The sequence below is a fragment of the Mustela nigripes genome, chromosome 11, assembly GCF_022355385.1.
Source record: "Mustela nigripes isolate SB6536 chromosome 11, MUSNIG.SB6536, whole genome shotgun sequence".
In the NCBI taxonomy this organism is placed as follows: Eukaryota; Metazoa; Chordata; class Mammalia; order Carnivora; family Mustelidae; genus Mustela; species Mustela nigripes.
This window is the reverse complement of record NC_081567.1, coordinates 23,828,462-23,842,344: the sequence shown is the minus strand read 5'-3', so window position 1 is coordinate 23,842,344 and position 13,883 is coordinate 23,828,462. Positions and strand designations below refer to the sequence as shown.

Sequence of the window (13,883 nt, the reverse complement as noted above, 5' to 3'; positions counted from 1 at the left end):
AAGTATTTGAGATTTTTCTTGCTTCTTGAGGTGGGTCTGTATTGCAGTATACTTCCCTCAAGGACCGCCTTTGCTGCATCCCAAATTTGGTGTGTTTTTATTTTCATTCACTTCCCTGTGTTTTTTAATTTCTTTTTTAACTTCCTGATTAACCCATTTATTCTTTTCTTATTTTTAGATTTTATTTATTTATTTGTCAGAGAAAGAGCAAGCACAAGTGGGGAGGAGCGGCAGGCAGAGGGAGAAGCAGGCTCCCTGCCAAGCAAGGAGCTTGATGTGGGACTCCATCCCAGGACCCTGGGATTATGACCTGAGCTGAAAGCAGGCACTTAACTGACTCAGCCACCAGGCATCCCCCATTCATTCTTTAACCTCCATGTACTTGTGGTCTTTGCAAATTTTTTCTTATGATTGATTTCAAGTTTTGTAGTGTTGCAGTCAGAAAATAGGCATGGTATGATCTCAGCCTTTCTGTACTTGTTGAGGGCTTATTTGTCTCTAGTATAGGATCTATTCTGGAGAATGTCCCATGTGCACTTGCAAAGAATGTGTATTCTGCTGCTTTACGATGAAATGCTCTCAATATATCTGTTAAGTCCATCTGGTCCAGTGTGACATTCAAAGCCATTGTTTGCTTGTTTAATTTCTGCATAGATGACCTGTCCATTGCTGTAAGTGGGGTCTTAAAGTTCCCTACTAGTATTGTATTATTATCGCTGAGATTATTTATGTTTGTTATTAATTGTTTTATATATTTGGGTGCTCCTATGTTGGGGGCATAAATATTCACAATTGTTAGATCTTCTTGTTGGCTAGATCACTTAATTATGATAAAATGCCCTTCTTCATCTCTTATTATAGTCTTTGTTTAAAATCTTGTTTGCCAGGGTGCCTGGATGGCTCAGTCAGTTAAGCAGCTGCCTTCCACTCAGGTCATGACCCCAGAGCCCTGGAACTGAGCCTTGTTTTGAGCTCCCAGCTCAGTGGGGAGTTGGCTTCTCCTTCTGCCTCTCTTCCTTGCTCATTCTCTCTCTCTCTCTCTCTCTCTCTCAATTAAATAAATAAAATCTTTTTAAAAAAATCTAGTTTGATAGAAGTATGGTTGCTCTGGCTTTTTTTTTTTTTTTTTTTTTTTTTTGACATCCATTAGCTTGATAAATGGTTCTCCATCCTCCACTTTCAATCTGCAGATGTCTTTGGGTCTAGTCTCTCGTAGGCAGCATATAGATGGGTCTTATTTTTTTATCCATCCTGATACCCTATGCCTTTTCATTATAGAGCATTTAGTCCATTTACATTCAGAGTCATTAGTAAAAGATACCAATTTAGTGCGATTTTGTTATCTGTAGATTGGTGTTTCTGGTGATGTTCTCTGGTCCTTTCTAGTCTTTGTTGCTTTTGGTCTTTTTTTCTCCAAGCAAAGAGTCCCCCTTAAAATTTCTTGCAGGGGTTTAGTGGTCACAAGCTACTTTAGTTTCTGTTTGTCTAGGATATTCTTTATCTCTCCTGCTCTGAATGATAGTCTTATTGGATAAAGAATTCTTGGCTGCATATTTTTTTCTGTTCAGCATGGTGAATATATTCTTGCAGTCCTTTTTGTCCTGCCATATTTTGGTGGTCAGATCTGCCAAGAACCTAGCTTAGGTTCTGTCTTCCCTTCTAGCTTAAGGACCTCTTGTCCCTTGCAGCTTTCAGGATTCTTTCCTTGTCTGTGCATTTTGTGAATTTGGCTATGATATGCCTTGGTGGTTGTCGGTTTTTGTTGAATTGAATGGGAGTTCTCTGTGCTTCTTGGATTTTGATATCTGTGTCCTTCCTCAGATTAGGGAGGTTTTCAGCTATAATTTGTCTGAATAAACCTTCTGCCCTTTTTTTCCTCTGTCTTCATCTTCTGGGATTCCTATGATATGAATGTTACAATGTTTTAATAAGTCACTGAGTTCCCTAAATCTGCCTCCATGGTCCATCACCTTTCTTACCCTCTTTTTTTCAACTCATTATTTTCCTTAATTTTGTCTACTGTATCACTGATTCAGCCCTCTGATTCATCCATCCTCCTTTTTATGGCCTCTATCTGGAATTGCATCTCAGTTACAACATTTTAAATTTCGGTCTAACAGATTTTAGTTCTGTTATCTCTGGAGTAAGGGATTCTCTAGGATCTTGTATGCCTTTTTCAAGCCCAGCTAGTATCCTTTTAATTGTTGTTTTAAATTCTAGTTCAGACATCTTACTTATATCTATATTGATTAAATCCCTGTCCATGAGTTCTACCTCCTGTTCTTTCTTTTGGGGTGAATTTCTCCAGCTCGCCATTCTGTCCAGAAATGAAAAGAAGAGAGAAAAAGAAAAAAGAAAACAACAACAACAAAACAAAACAAAAAAACTAGATCCTGGGTGTTTCTTGGTCTGCTTATTAAAAGAATCTAGATCCCAAAATAAGAAAGAAGAAAAATACAATGAAAGTAAACAAAAAAATAGTATATATGTAGTATATATGAAAACAAAAATTTTAGACATTAATAAATTTTTTAAAATAATTGAAAAAATAAGAAAATAAATGAAAAAAATTTAAAAATAAAGAATAAAAGTACAAAGGAGTCTAGACACTATTTTCCCTTAGAGCTGAAGCTTTGCAACCCTCTATGATCAGTAGACTTTGTGTGAGTGAGTTGTTTGTGCAGGACTTCTGGGGGAGAGGCCTGTTGCACTGATTCTCAGATGGACTTGCCTTAGTGCATATGGGCCTCCAGATTGCAAATGGGAGGCAGGGGTTGGTGTTAGAGGCTCTGGACTCCACCAGGTGGTGCTCTTTTTCTCCCTGAAGCCTTTCAGTGATGATGCATAGAGTGACTAGGACAGCCCCCCACCTTCTAGTCCTGCAGTTGAAAGTTCATGCCCCCCCACTCTTCAGTGAGCCCTCACGGAAGAGCAGTTACTCTTGTATCCCTGGTTTCCATCAGAACCCTACATTTACCCTGCCTGTCTCTGAGAATTTTGTTTTTTTTGTTTTTTTTTCTAAATCTCTGGCGCACAACTGAATTTCAAAACTCCTACATTTTAGGGACTCCTGCAGGTCAGACTGTGCTGTTCTCCCTGGAGCACTGGGGAGGAGGGTGAGGGGGTGTCTCCCTATGCTTCTGCTGTTTGCCAGGCCTGTACTAGGAAAGCGGTCACAGTTTCATAGTTATCAGAGCGATTCACAGTTTATGGCAAAACAGAGCAGAAAGCCAGCACCTGCACTGGCTGTTTTCAGCCACCTTCTACGCTCCTGTGCCTGGAAACAATGCAGCACTTAGGTGCCATCTGTCCTTCTTGTGACCAGGGGATCCTGAGAGACCATGTGAGTTCTGCCCTGCTTTGCCACCTGAGCACCTTTAAGCCAGGCACATATCCATGGTAGCAGACTTCTAAAAGTTCCAGTTTTGTGCCTTGCTGCTTATAATGCTTTGTGGTAGCCTCCACCTGTGGGTTCCCTCCCTGCCACTGGATCCACAGCTCTGTCTCCCCAAGTTCAAGTCTTTGCATCTCCTACCTACCAAAAGGTAGTCACTTTTCTACTTGTAGACTGGAGTTTTTCTTCTCTCAGAACTCCGATTGATTTCTCAGGTGTTCAGAGTGTTTGGATTACTATCTAGCTATATCTGAGGGGCGAGACAAACTTGAGGTTCCCCTGATCCCCCACCATCTTAACTCCTTGTCTGCTTTCATTTACTCAGCATAATGGTTTTGAGACACACCTGGATAGTTGCACGCAGCTGTAATTTTGTTTTTGTTTGTTTGTTTCAAGTAGCTTCTTTAAAGTTTTGAGAATCAGAGTTTGATTAGCTTTTCGTCTTTCCTCGACTCTTGCCTTTTGGCCAACTGCTCTCTTCCTACCTTCAAGGATTCCTGAGCACAAAGAATATCAGTATGTTCTTTTATCTTAAAAAATAGAGCCAGTGACCCTGTGTCCACTGTCCTACATTTAACTATGCTTTCTTGGACCCTTCCAAGGAATGGTAGCAAGTGGCTGTCCTTAACCATTTCCGGGCATCTCCTTCTATTTAAGAGAGAGAAAGTGTATAAATTCACAACTCCTAGTCCAGTGGGAAATTCTGGCCTGCATGGTCTTTGGGAACTGCTTTTATAGGTCCCCAGCCTCCTGCATGGGCCTGTGAAGGCCAGAGCTGGCTTGAGTTGCTGTTCGAAGATGGCCCTTCATGTGTTTACTTTGTCTTCCAGAACAATCCTGAGAAGACAGAGGCATCAGAACGAGGGGACTTCTACATCACGGGGGACCGAGCCCACAAGGACAAGGATGGCTACTTTTGGTTCTCGGGAAGAAATGACGATGTGATTAATTCCTCAAGGTCAAGCTGTCTGCTCTTTCCTTCTCCCTTTGAAGCTTTGTGTGTGTGTGTGTGGGGGGGGGGTCACTTGGAAGAGTTTGTTTTTCTCTTCCAGCTACCGGATTGGGCCCGTTGAAGTGGAAAATGCCCTTGCTGAGCACCCTGCTGTTCTGGAGGCTGCAGTGGTCAGCAGTCCGGACTCCATCAGAGGGGAGGTAACAGTCCAGCCAAGAACATTGCCTCCTGGTTCTTTACCTGTTCGCACCCAGCAGAGTGAGCTGGAAGACCCACATTCCCCCCTATCTCACTCCACATGGGTACTACAAAGTCTGAAATGCCACACATTCCTTTCGGTTAAGCATTAATGTCATGTCTTTAGAGGCCGACTCTTGAGAGGGACACGAGGAGAGGATACCATCACTTTCGTGTCAAATGGACCTGGAACTGGGTCCAAAAGAGGTGGACGTTAGACAGGAGAGCTTGGCAGTGGATTCAGTCTCTGTCATTTGTCCTGGCCGATGTAGAGCCCTTTCCCATTTGCAGATGAGGATATAACAAGCACACATGGCTGCTGACAGTGCTAACCTGAGAGGAATATCCATCTTAAGGGATGACAGAATAAGTATCCAGCATGACCCTGCTGTATCAGAAGCGTGAGCCAAATTTAATAAGCTGACCTCTCCCAGGAGAAATGCAAATTCCTTCCCATCGGTCTCAGAGAAGTAGACAGAGTGGGAGAAATGAAGCTTTTCACTGGCAAATCCAACATATCCCTACAGTATAGTGTAGTTACCTTACGAAAGTTAGTACGACATCAGGCTATGTGTGTTCTCAGAAGCACCAGGGCAAAGGAGTGGGTCTCTAAGTCAGGGCCCTAGACTACTCACAGCTGCATCATCTGGGATTCTTGTTTAAAATACAGATTTCTAGACCTCAAGTCAGTCTTGCTGAATGAGAGTGATTGAGGATGCAGCCCAGGCCTTCTTCATTTTGACTAGAAGCCCCTATCCAAGTGATTCTGATGCCTGTTAAAATTTGAGGCCAATGATTTAGAATAAGGGAGGTCGGAGCCCCATATATGTTCTGGAGAAATCACACCTGGAAAAGTATACCTCGCATTGTATATCGCAAGTTAGCTTGGGTTGTGACAGATGGGTGTGTGTGGTTAATCTGCATATACTCAGAATGGAGCCTGGTGCATTGAAAGTAGTCAGAACATGTTTAATAGTTTTAACAGTCAGAGAGAGCCTTTCCCAATCACCAGATCTATCTGAACATGAAATGTAGTGAGATGCCTGCTTTTGGGAAGCATGCAAGGATGGTGAACCCCCACCTAACAGGGCTTGGGATGGTGAACCCCCACCTTGACAGAGCTATATGCTGGGGTGGGTTAGCAACCTACTGGCCTTTGACCTCTTCCACTCCTATCAGAAACCATGTGTCAGGTTGCAGTGTGTCAGGACTCTTCCTTCTTAATGGGAGGCAGCCTGCTAAGAAAGGCTCAGGCAGTAACAGCCAAGGTAACAGAATGTCCCTCAGGACATGTGGCATGGAAGCTGTGCAGCAAAATGTTTGCTGGCTGGAAACACGTATACATGCAGGCTCAGAAATACCCACTTCCCCTCAGTGCATTATTCCCAGTCCTGCATGTCCAAATCTCTGCCAGGTACTTTTCCAGTCACAGAGACTTGGAAGTAAGGGACCCTGGGGAAATTGTGAAGCTTCTCTTTCCACAGAGTATTTGCATCAGAAAAGAAGCCCCTTGGCTGCTTACAGTATTATTTTAGGAAAGAGAAGCAGTTTGGGCAACAGGTAGGATCCAGGAATCAGTCTACAAAAGTCAGTGCTTCCAATAGTTGGTCCTGGAATGGAGACAATAGGGGAAAAAAATGATGTTGTCCATTTTTCTGGCTGAGCCAGAGGCGCTGGCAGAACTTTCATGCTTGGCTGGCAAAAGGAGAAATAAGTTGTTATAAAGGGATTGATTCTTTCTGGTTTTGGAGGGTTTGTTTTTGTTTTCTTCTGGCAGGTGGTGAAGGCCTTTATTGTCCTTTCTCCATCTTACTCCTCTCAAGATCCTGAGAAACTAACTCAGGAGCTCCAGGAGCATGTGAAAAGGGTGACTGCTCCATACAAGTATCCCAGGAAGGTAAACATCAGGGGTTCTAGGGCTTGAGGAGCTGAGAAATCACCTGAGCACACACTGCATCTGCTCTCAGTCAGGGCCAAGCCCCAGGGGGTGAGGGGTGTGGGTGATGAAGGTACAAATAACAGAGCTTCTCCTTCAGCCTTTTCTCCCTGTTTCCTCACTGGGCCCACCCCAAACCAGTTTGTTCCTACTCTAAGAAGTGACAGACATCAGATTCAGGGGGGTGGGAGAATGGGGGTGTGGAGGGGCGGGGCTGAATCTCTGTGGGCAAGATCATGTGCCCCAGACCCTGGCCATTTTGGTCATTGCCATTTAGAGAAAACTATGAGTCATGGACACTTTCAACAAAGTGGCAGAGGGTAATGATTCTTTCAGGTCAGAAGTCCTTCTAGGAAATGATTTCAAACTGTTTTTGTTTTATGGTCACTAGGTGGCCTTTGTTTCAGAACTGCCCAAGACGGTTTCTGGAAAGATCCAAAGGAATAAATTGAGAATCCAAGAGTGGGGGGAGATGAGAGGCAACCCCCGAAAGGCCCCATAGGCCTCTGAAACTTTAAGAGGAACTGATGGGATCACTGGTTAGCCCTTGTCTGGGGCATCATCCCTTCAACACTGTGAACATCGAAGACTTTCAGTTACAAATGAGCAGGACCCTGGAAGAGAGCAGAAGAATGTCACTAACCCAGATGCACAGCCCCTGCCAGCCTAGTGTATGTTTGATGGCTTGACTTCCCCCTCCTCTGTCTGAAGGCATCCTCAGCAGCTGCCCACTGTCTTATTTCCAGCTGATCCTCTGAGGACAGGTCGCCATAAAGTCAGGGCTCCTGTGATCTCGAATTCACTGCTCGTGGGGAGTCACCACTTGACCCTTTTGATAAAGCCGTTTGGTAATCATATCCAGGGACATGAAAAATTGGTCCTACCCTTTCATCTGGAAAGTCCTTCTTCAGTAATTACTGCAAAATAAAGGATTCAAGGATACGTACTGGAGCATTGTTTATAACTATAACAACAACAACAAAGAAAAAAAAAAAACAATGTCCAGCCAGTAGGACAATGACTAAGTTGTAGTAGCTTAACTCAGTAACGTATTATGTGACCTTTAAAAATAGGTCTTGGGGCATACTTGAACTAAATTAAGTTTAAATCAGAATAAAAATAATAGGGACGCCTGGGTGGCTCAGTTGGTTGAGTCTTCGGCTCGGGTCATGATCCCAGTGTTCTGGGATCAAGTCCCACATCGGGCTCCTTGCTCGGCGGGGAGTCTGCTTCTCCCTCTGCCTCTGTCTGCCTGTGTTCGTTCTCTCTCCCTCTCTCTCTCTGACAAAAAAAAAAAAAGAATAAAAATAATATATGTGTAGTGGAGAACCATAACTTTGAATGGTAAAGGAAAAACTATGGAAAAAAAGCCTGAAAAGAAATACTTATGTTAAAACAAGTATTCCTGGGGATTGAAAATAGTGGTTGATATTTTTTTTTCTTTCCTCTGTGTTTCTCTATTTTCCAAGATTTCTCAGTAAGTATGTATAACTATTATAATGAAAAAAGTATCTTAAAGAAACGATTCCCCCAAATCACACTCTGCCTCCAACAATCATCTGCTGAAGACTAGTGTATTATGTTGTGCCCATCACAAAAGATGCAAGGACCCAAAACCACATCTCAGGCCCTGAAACGGAAAGAAGTAGCTCTGGGCCTCTGACACCAGCCATGCAGAGATGAAGCAGATGGAAACTCAACGTGATCTTCAGTGCCACTTAGCCAACCTGCGGGACCTCCATTCAGCCACCAATCAATATTTATTGAGCACCTACTCAGTGCTGGGCTCCGGAAATATAACAATAAGCAAAAGTCAACCCAGTCAGTACCTGTATTAATCTGTTTGGGCTGCCATGACAAAGTACCATAGACTGGGAGGCTTTAACAAGAGAAATTTATTTCCTTGGTTCTTGAGGCTGGAAGTCCAAGATCATGGTGTCAGTGGGGTTAGTTTAATTCTGAGGCTTCTCTCCTTGGTTTGTAGACAGCCGTCTTCTGTGTCCTCACATGATCTTTCCTCCCGTCTCCTGTCTGTCTCCTGATCTCCTCTTATAAGAACACCACTCAGGTTGGATGAGGGCCTGAGGACCTCACTGTAACTTAAGCACTTCTTCAAAGGCCCCATCTCCAAATTCCAACCACATATTGAGGTACTGGGGATTAGGACATTAGCATAGGAATCTGAGGCTGGGCTGAACCATTCTGGGCTGAACCATTCTGTTCTTCTCCAGCTGTAATCAGAGAGGTCCTTTGTCCAGACTTCAGTCAGCATAAGCCTGAAGGGTGGGTGATGATGAAGGGTGGTAGCAGGGTGTGGGGAGGCCCGCCCACCCTCACCCCTTCCTGTCCACCCTCCTCAATTCTGCCTCAAACCCCCTCTGCACCCCCTGATGCACTTGACCAACCCCCACCCCTGCCAAGCTAACTCTTCACAGTTGCCTCAGCCGAGCTCAGCTTTGAAAGGAAAAAGGCCAAACTCCCAGAGGCTGCTGAAAGGTTGGGAGCCAGGCACCAGCAATCCACACCTCCCCACCAGCAGCCCCAGCCCTAGAAGTCAAGAGCGGCTACCATCCCTCTATTGACAACCTGGCACTGTGCTACATGCTCTGCTGAGGTCCTTTCACTCTCTTATTCCCCACCTTCACTCCTCCCATGCTGCCTTTGGGATTGTGACTCTCTCCACACGCCATCTGCGCTGTAAATCAAATCCTCTTTAAAAGAAAGTACCCCTGGGGATAAAAATATATGTTTATAAAAAATAAAAAATTAAAATTAAAAAAAAAAAAGAAAATACTAATTTAAAAAATGATACATGAAAAAAAAAAAAAAAGAAAGCATCTTTGCCCTAAGCAATATATACATGCATTAGAAGATGAGTCTGACGTTCTGTTCATTTTCTTTCTTTTTTTTTTTTGCCAGTATGCACCAAAAGAACCATGAACGTGAACGCTGCTCAACCAAAATCACCTTGCAAAACCCACATTGGGGAAAACAGAACCAACCCATTTCTCACTCAAATCCTGAGAAGAAGGCATTAGGCTCTCTCCACTTGACAGATGGAAAGACTGAAGCTGGGGATACCTTGCATAGCAGCCCCTCCCTGGGTCTCCACCCCTCTCCAGTCTCTGCCAGGACCCCTGCCCACTACTCTCAGGTTCCTCTCTCTTTCTCCTTCTCACACTTTTCACCCCATTCCTTTCCCTCTTTTGGTAAGTTTTTATTTAATTCCAGGAAGTTGACATGCAGTGTCGTATTCTTTTCAGGTTTGCAATATAGTGATTCAGCACTTGCCTGCCGCACCCCGTGTTCATTTACCACATGTGTCCTCAATCCCCATTACCTGTCTCACCCCTTCCCCACCCCCCACCTCCCCTCTGGTAACCCATCAGTGTGCTCTCTGTAGTTAAGGATGTGTTTCTTGGTTTATTTTTCTCTCTTTTCCTTTGCTTCTTTGTTTCATTTCTTAAATTCCACATATGAGTGCAATCTGTGGTATTTGTCTTTCTCTGAACGACTTATTTCACTTTAGCATGATACTTCCTAGCTGTATCCATGTCATTGCGAATGGCAAGATTTCATTCGTTTTTATGGCTGAATAATATTCCACTCTATGAACACATCTTTATCCATCTAGCTGTGGATACTTGGGCTGCTTCCATGTCTTGGCTGTTGTAAAAATGCTGCTATCCATATAGGGAGGCATGTATCCCTTTGAAAGAGTGTTGTTGTATTCCTTGGGTAAATACTCAGTAGTGTGGTTGCTGGTTCCTAAGGTAGATTTATTTTTAAATTTTTGAAGAAACTCCATACTGTTTTCCACAGTGGCTGCACCAGTTTGCATTCCTATTAACAGCACGGGAAGGTTCCTTTACCTTTTTCTCCCCGTCCTCACCAACACCTATTGTTTCTTGTGTTGTTGATTTTAGCCATTCTAATGGGTGTGAGGGATATCTCATTACAGTTTTGATCTGCATTTCCCTGATAAGTGGTGATGAGCGTGTATTTTTTGGCCATCTGTATGTCTTCTTTGGAGAAATGTCTGTTCATGTCTTTTTTTTTTAATTGGATTATTTTTTTTAATTTTTAATTGGATTATTTATTTTTTGGGTGTTGATTTGTTTGAGTTCTTTATGTATTTTTGGTAATAACCCTTTTTTTGGTATGTCATTTGCCAATATCTTCTCCCATTCAGTTGGTTCTCTTTTAGTTTTTTTGTTTCCTTTGCTGTGCAGAAGCTTTTTATTTTGATGTAATCTCAATAGGTTACTTTTGCTTTTGTTTCCCTTGCCTCAGGAGACATATCTAAAAAAAGCTGCAACAGCTGATGTCAGAGAGGTTATTACCTGTGTTCTCTTCTAGGATTTTTATGGTTTCAGGTTTCACATTTGGGTTTCTGATCCACTTTTGAATTTATTTTTGTGTGTGGTGTAAGGAGGTGGTCCCTTTGTTCACCCACTTTGCCTCTTCCTGGCCTGAGGGCTCAGTGGTACTAAGGCTCAGCTTTTAAGTCTTCTTTTGCAAAGCTTTCCCTTCTGCCCATCTCAGGGATCTTTTTGAGGGATCCCAGTATACCCTACCTAACCATATGGTGGCAGCAATAATGGAGATGCTAAGTAGGCTGGGGTTGATGGCCTACAGTCAGACAGTAGCTTTGTATTTTTTTTCCTCCTGCCGCTGATATTCAGACCCACTATGTCCACTTTCTCTTCCTCACCCAGAGGATTGTATGCCCTTGGATATACTCCTTATCTTTTTGTTCCTTCTTATACCTCATTTTCAAGCATTAAAATATTTAGTCCAATTTAAATCTAAACTGAAATCCAACTTAGAGCTATCTCTTTTTCCCTAGCCCAGGCTTACCCAGGGTGTGTGTGGTTATTTTTTCTTACTTCTGCAGTCTGTTGGTCTTAGTAGCCCTTACTCATTTACTGTAATGTTTATTGAGTACCTACTGCGTGCTAGATACAGTTCCAAGTTCTTGAGCTAAATAACCGCCAAAACAGGCAAAGATCTTCTTCCTCATGTGTTTTAGATTCTAATGGAAGGAGATACAGGCAAAAAAAATAATAATAATGAATAAGTAAATTCTATAGTGTGTTAGAATGTGATGAGTTTTCAAGAAAAAGTAACTCTCTCTTCAAGAGGGAAGTGAGATCTCTCTTCCCTCCCCGACCCCTGGGCAGTATTACTTTTTCTTGAAAACTCATCACTTTCCATGTCATTAGCTACCTTGCCTCCAAACTGGGAGAGATCTGTATCAGTCACATTTGTGACCATCTGAGAACAGCAGTCAATAAGTATCTGTTGACTAATTGGCAAAACCAGATGTTTGCAGGGAATATGGTATTCTGCTTATCTGGGGAAAATTGGCTCCAGAACTTCCAAACCAGATAGGTCTGTTGGTCATTTTGCCCCTATTTCTGGGAGGATAAATTACTTTTTCTTGAGCTTCCTTCCACTTGTGGGACCCTAATTATGATTCCAGGACCACAACCCTCATTCTCCAAATCTGCTGCATCAGAGATTGGGGGTGATCTCTGGGATCTCTAGGTGATCAATAGGAATGGTTAGTGACTCCCAGACCCTCTGTACATACGGGTGTGTGGAGTCCAAACACTGTTCTCCAAGTCTCCTATTCTAGTCTTGCTATAATTTGCTGAGTGTTTTACTATATGAGAATGCATTTTTTAAGAAAAACTTTTACTTACTACTTTTTTGAAAAAGTAAATGTAGCTGGGGTAAAGGTGTGCAAGGGCACCCGGCTCTTGGGGTCTCAAACAGATCAGGTTCAGACACCCACTGCTGATAAAATCCAAAGGTAGAGAGACAAGTGGTGGTAAATGAGAAAGGAATTTATTTCAGTGAGGCCAACACCAGCAAAACAGCAGACTAGCATCTCAAAGTCTCCAAAGTGTTGAAAATAGTTCCAGGCTTATATAAAGAAAATGTGGGACAAAGGTCATTGAGTATGGGGTGGGGTGGGGGGTGGAGTAAAGGTCAGGTGGAACATTGCCTTGAAGTCAGTCACACAGGGTCTTGCTACATCAGGGCAGTCGTTACTATTGCTTGAGGGGTAGTTTCTGTTCAGTCAGGAGGTACTTTGCCCACAGGGTCTTTTGCCTGAGTCAAAAGGTAATCTGGAAAGAAGAGTTTAATTTGTTAGAAAGTACAGACTGAGGTCAAAGTGCAGGTGGTTGAAGTCCTCTTTGATAAGTAAAAATTTAATTTGAGTTATGTCTGTTTAAGTCAAACTTGCTCCTTTCTCCAGAAGCAACTGAGGTGACTGGTTTCTAGCACTCCCTACCAGCAATCAAGTCCAATCCTCACACGTCTGAATGGTCTCCTAGGACTAGCCCCCATTTTCAAGTAAGAAGACTGAAATTCCGGGCAGGAGTAACAACTTCTTTAAGAGCACACAGCTCAGGGGCGTCTGGGTGGCTGAGTGGGTTAAACCTCTGCCTTCAGCCTGGGATGGAGCCCCGCATCAGGCTCTCTGCTCATCAGGGAGCCTGCTTCCTCCCTTTCTCTACCTGCCTCTCTGCCTACTTGTAATCTCTCTTTCTGTCAAATAAATAAGTAAAATCTTAAAAAAAAAAAAAAAAGACTGGGAGAACACACAGCTCATTAACAGGGGAAGCCAAATTCAAATCCAGACAGACTTCATGTTCTTGGTCCTTAACCATGAACTTCTATAGCTTCTATATAGCTGTACTGTGTAGTCATGGATAAAGATGCTGATAATCACAGGAGCTGAAGAACCAGAGGGTATTTGCACAAGGAAGAGGGTGTCACTAGCACAGGAGAAAGGAAAATCCAGACTTCAGAAGAGAGCTCTGTAAGGCAGGGAGAGTAGCAGTGAGCAGGAATGCATGGGATGGGGTAAAGTCGGTACCCCTTCCCCAGACCAGGGAAGTAAATGAGGCAGAGGTGAACAACTTCGATGTTTCTAATAGGTGCCCAAGAAAGAATGCAATGGGAAGTGTAGTTGATCATTTGGGACTCCTCGTAGACCAGGAGAAAGGCTGGTAAGGTAGATCCCTTATTTCCACCAGATATCTATGGAAAATGTCATCTCCCTTTCCCAAGCAGATAGAACTATTTCTTAAAGTCCTCTAACAGAGCCTTAGAGAAGGACAGCAACTCAGGTACCTAATTCTGCAGGATTTAGGTCTCTGCTGGGGTCCTGTTTTCCTCCCCTCCATGGCAAAGTGATCAAAGTAAAAGAAGTGACTGAACAGAAGGGAAAGGGCTGTTCAGCTCATTTCCTGTTTCTGGTGCCTGAAGCCCCATTGTAGGTAATTGGTGAGAGGGCAGAGAACAGCAACAACAAGAGGTATTTAGGGCAGACACTGGGGAGGACTTTC

The 13,883-nt window shown here is 43.3% G+C and overlaps 1 protein-coding gene across 2 annotated transcripts in view; it reads left to right on the top strand.

Moving 5' to 3' along the window:
* Positions 1-7,461, top strand: part of ACSM5 (acyl-CoA synthetase medium chain family member 5) — a 29,725-nt gene extending 22,264 nt beyond the window's left edge. For both annotated transcript variants that reach the window (XM_059415201.1, XM_059415200.1), the window contains exons 11-14: positions 4,225-4,352; positions 4,447-4,546; positions 6,361-6,480; positions 6,911-7,461. In XM_059415201.1, the coding sequence (XP_059271184.1) occupies positions 4,225-4,352; positions 4,447-4,546; positions 6,361-6,480; positions 6,911-7,021 (459 nt within the window). In that variant the 3' untranslated portion in view covers positions 7,022-7,461. The remainder of the gene's footprint in view (positions 1-4,224; positions 4,353-4,446; positions 4,547-6,360; positions 6,481-6,910) is intronic.
* Positions 7,462-13,883: the final 6,422 nt, after the last annotated feature.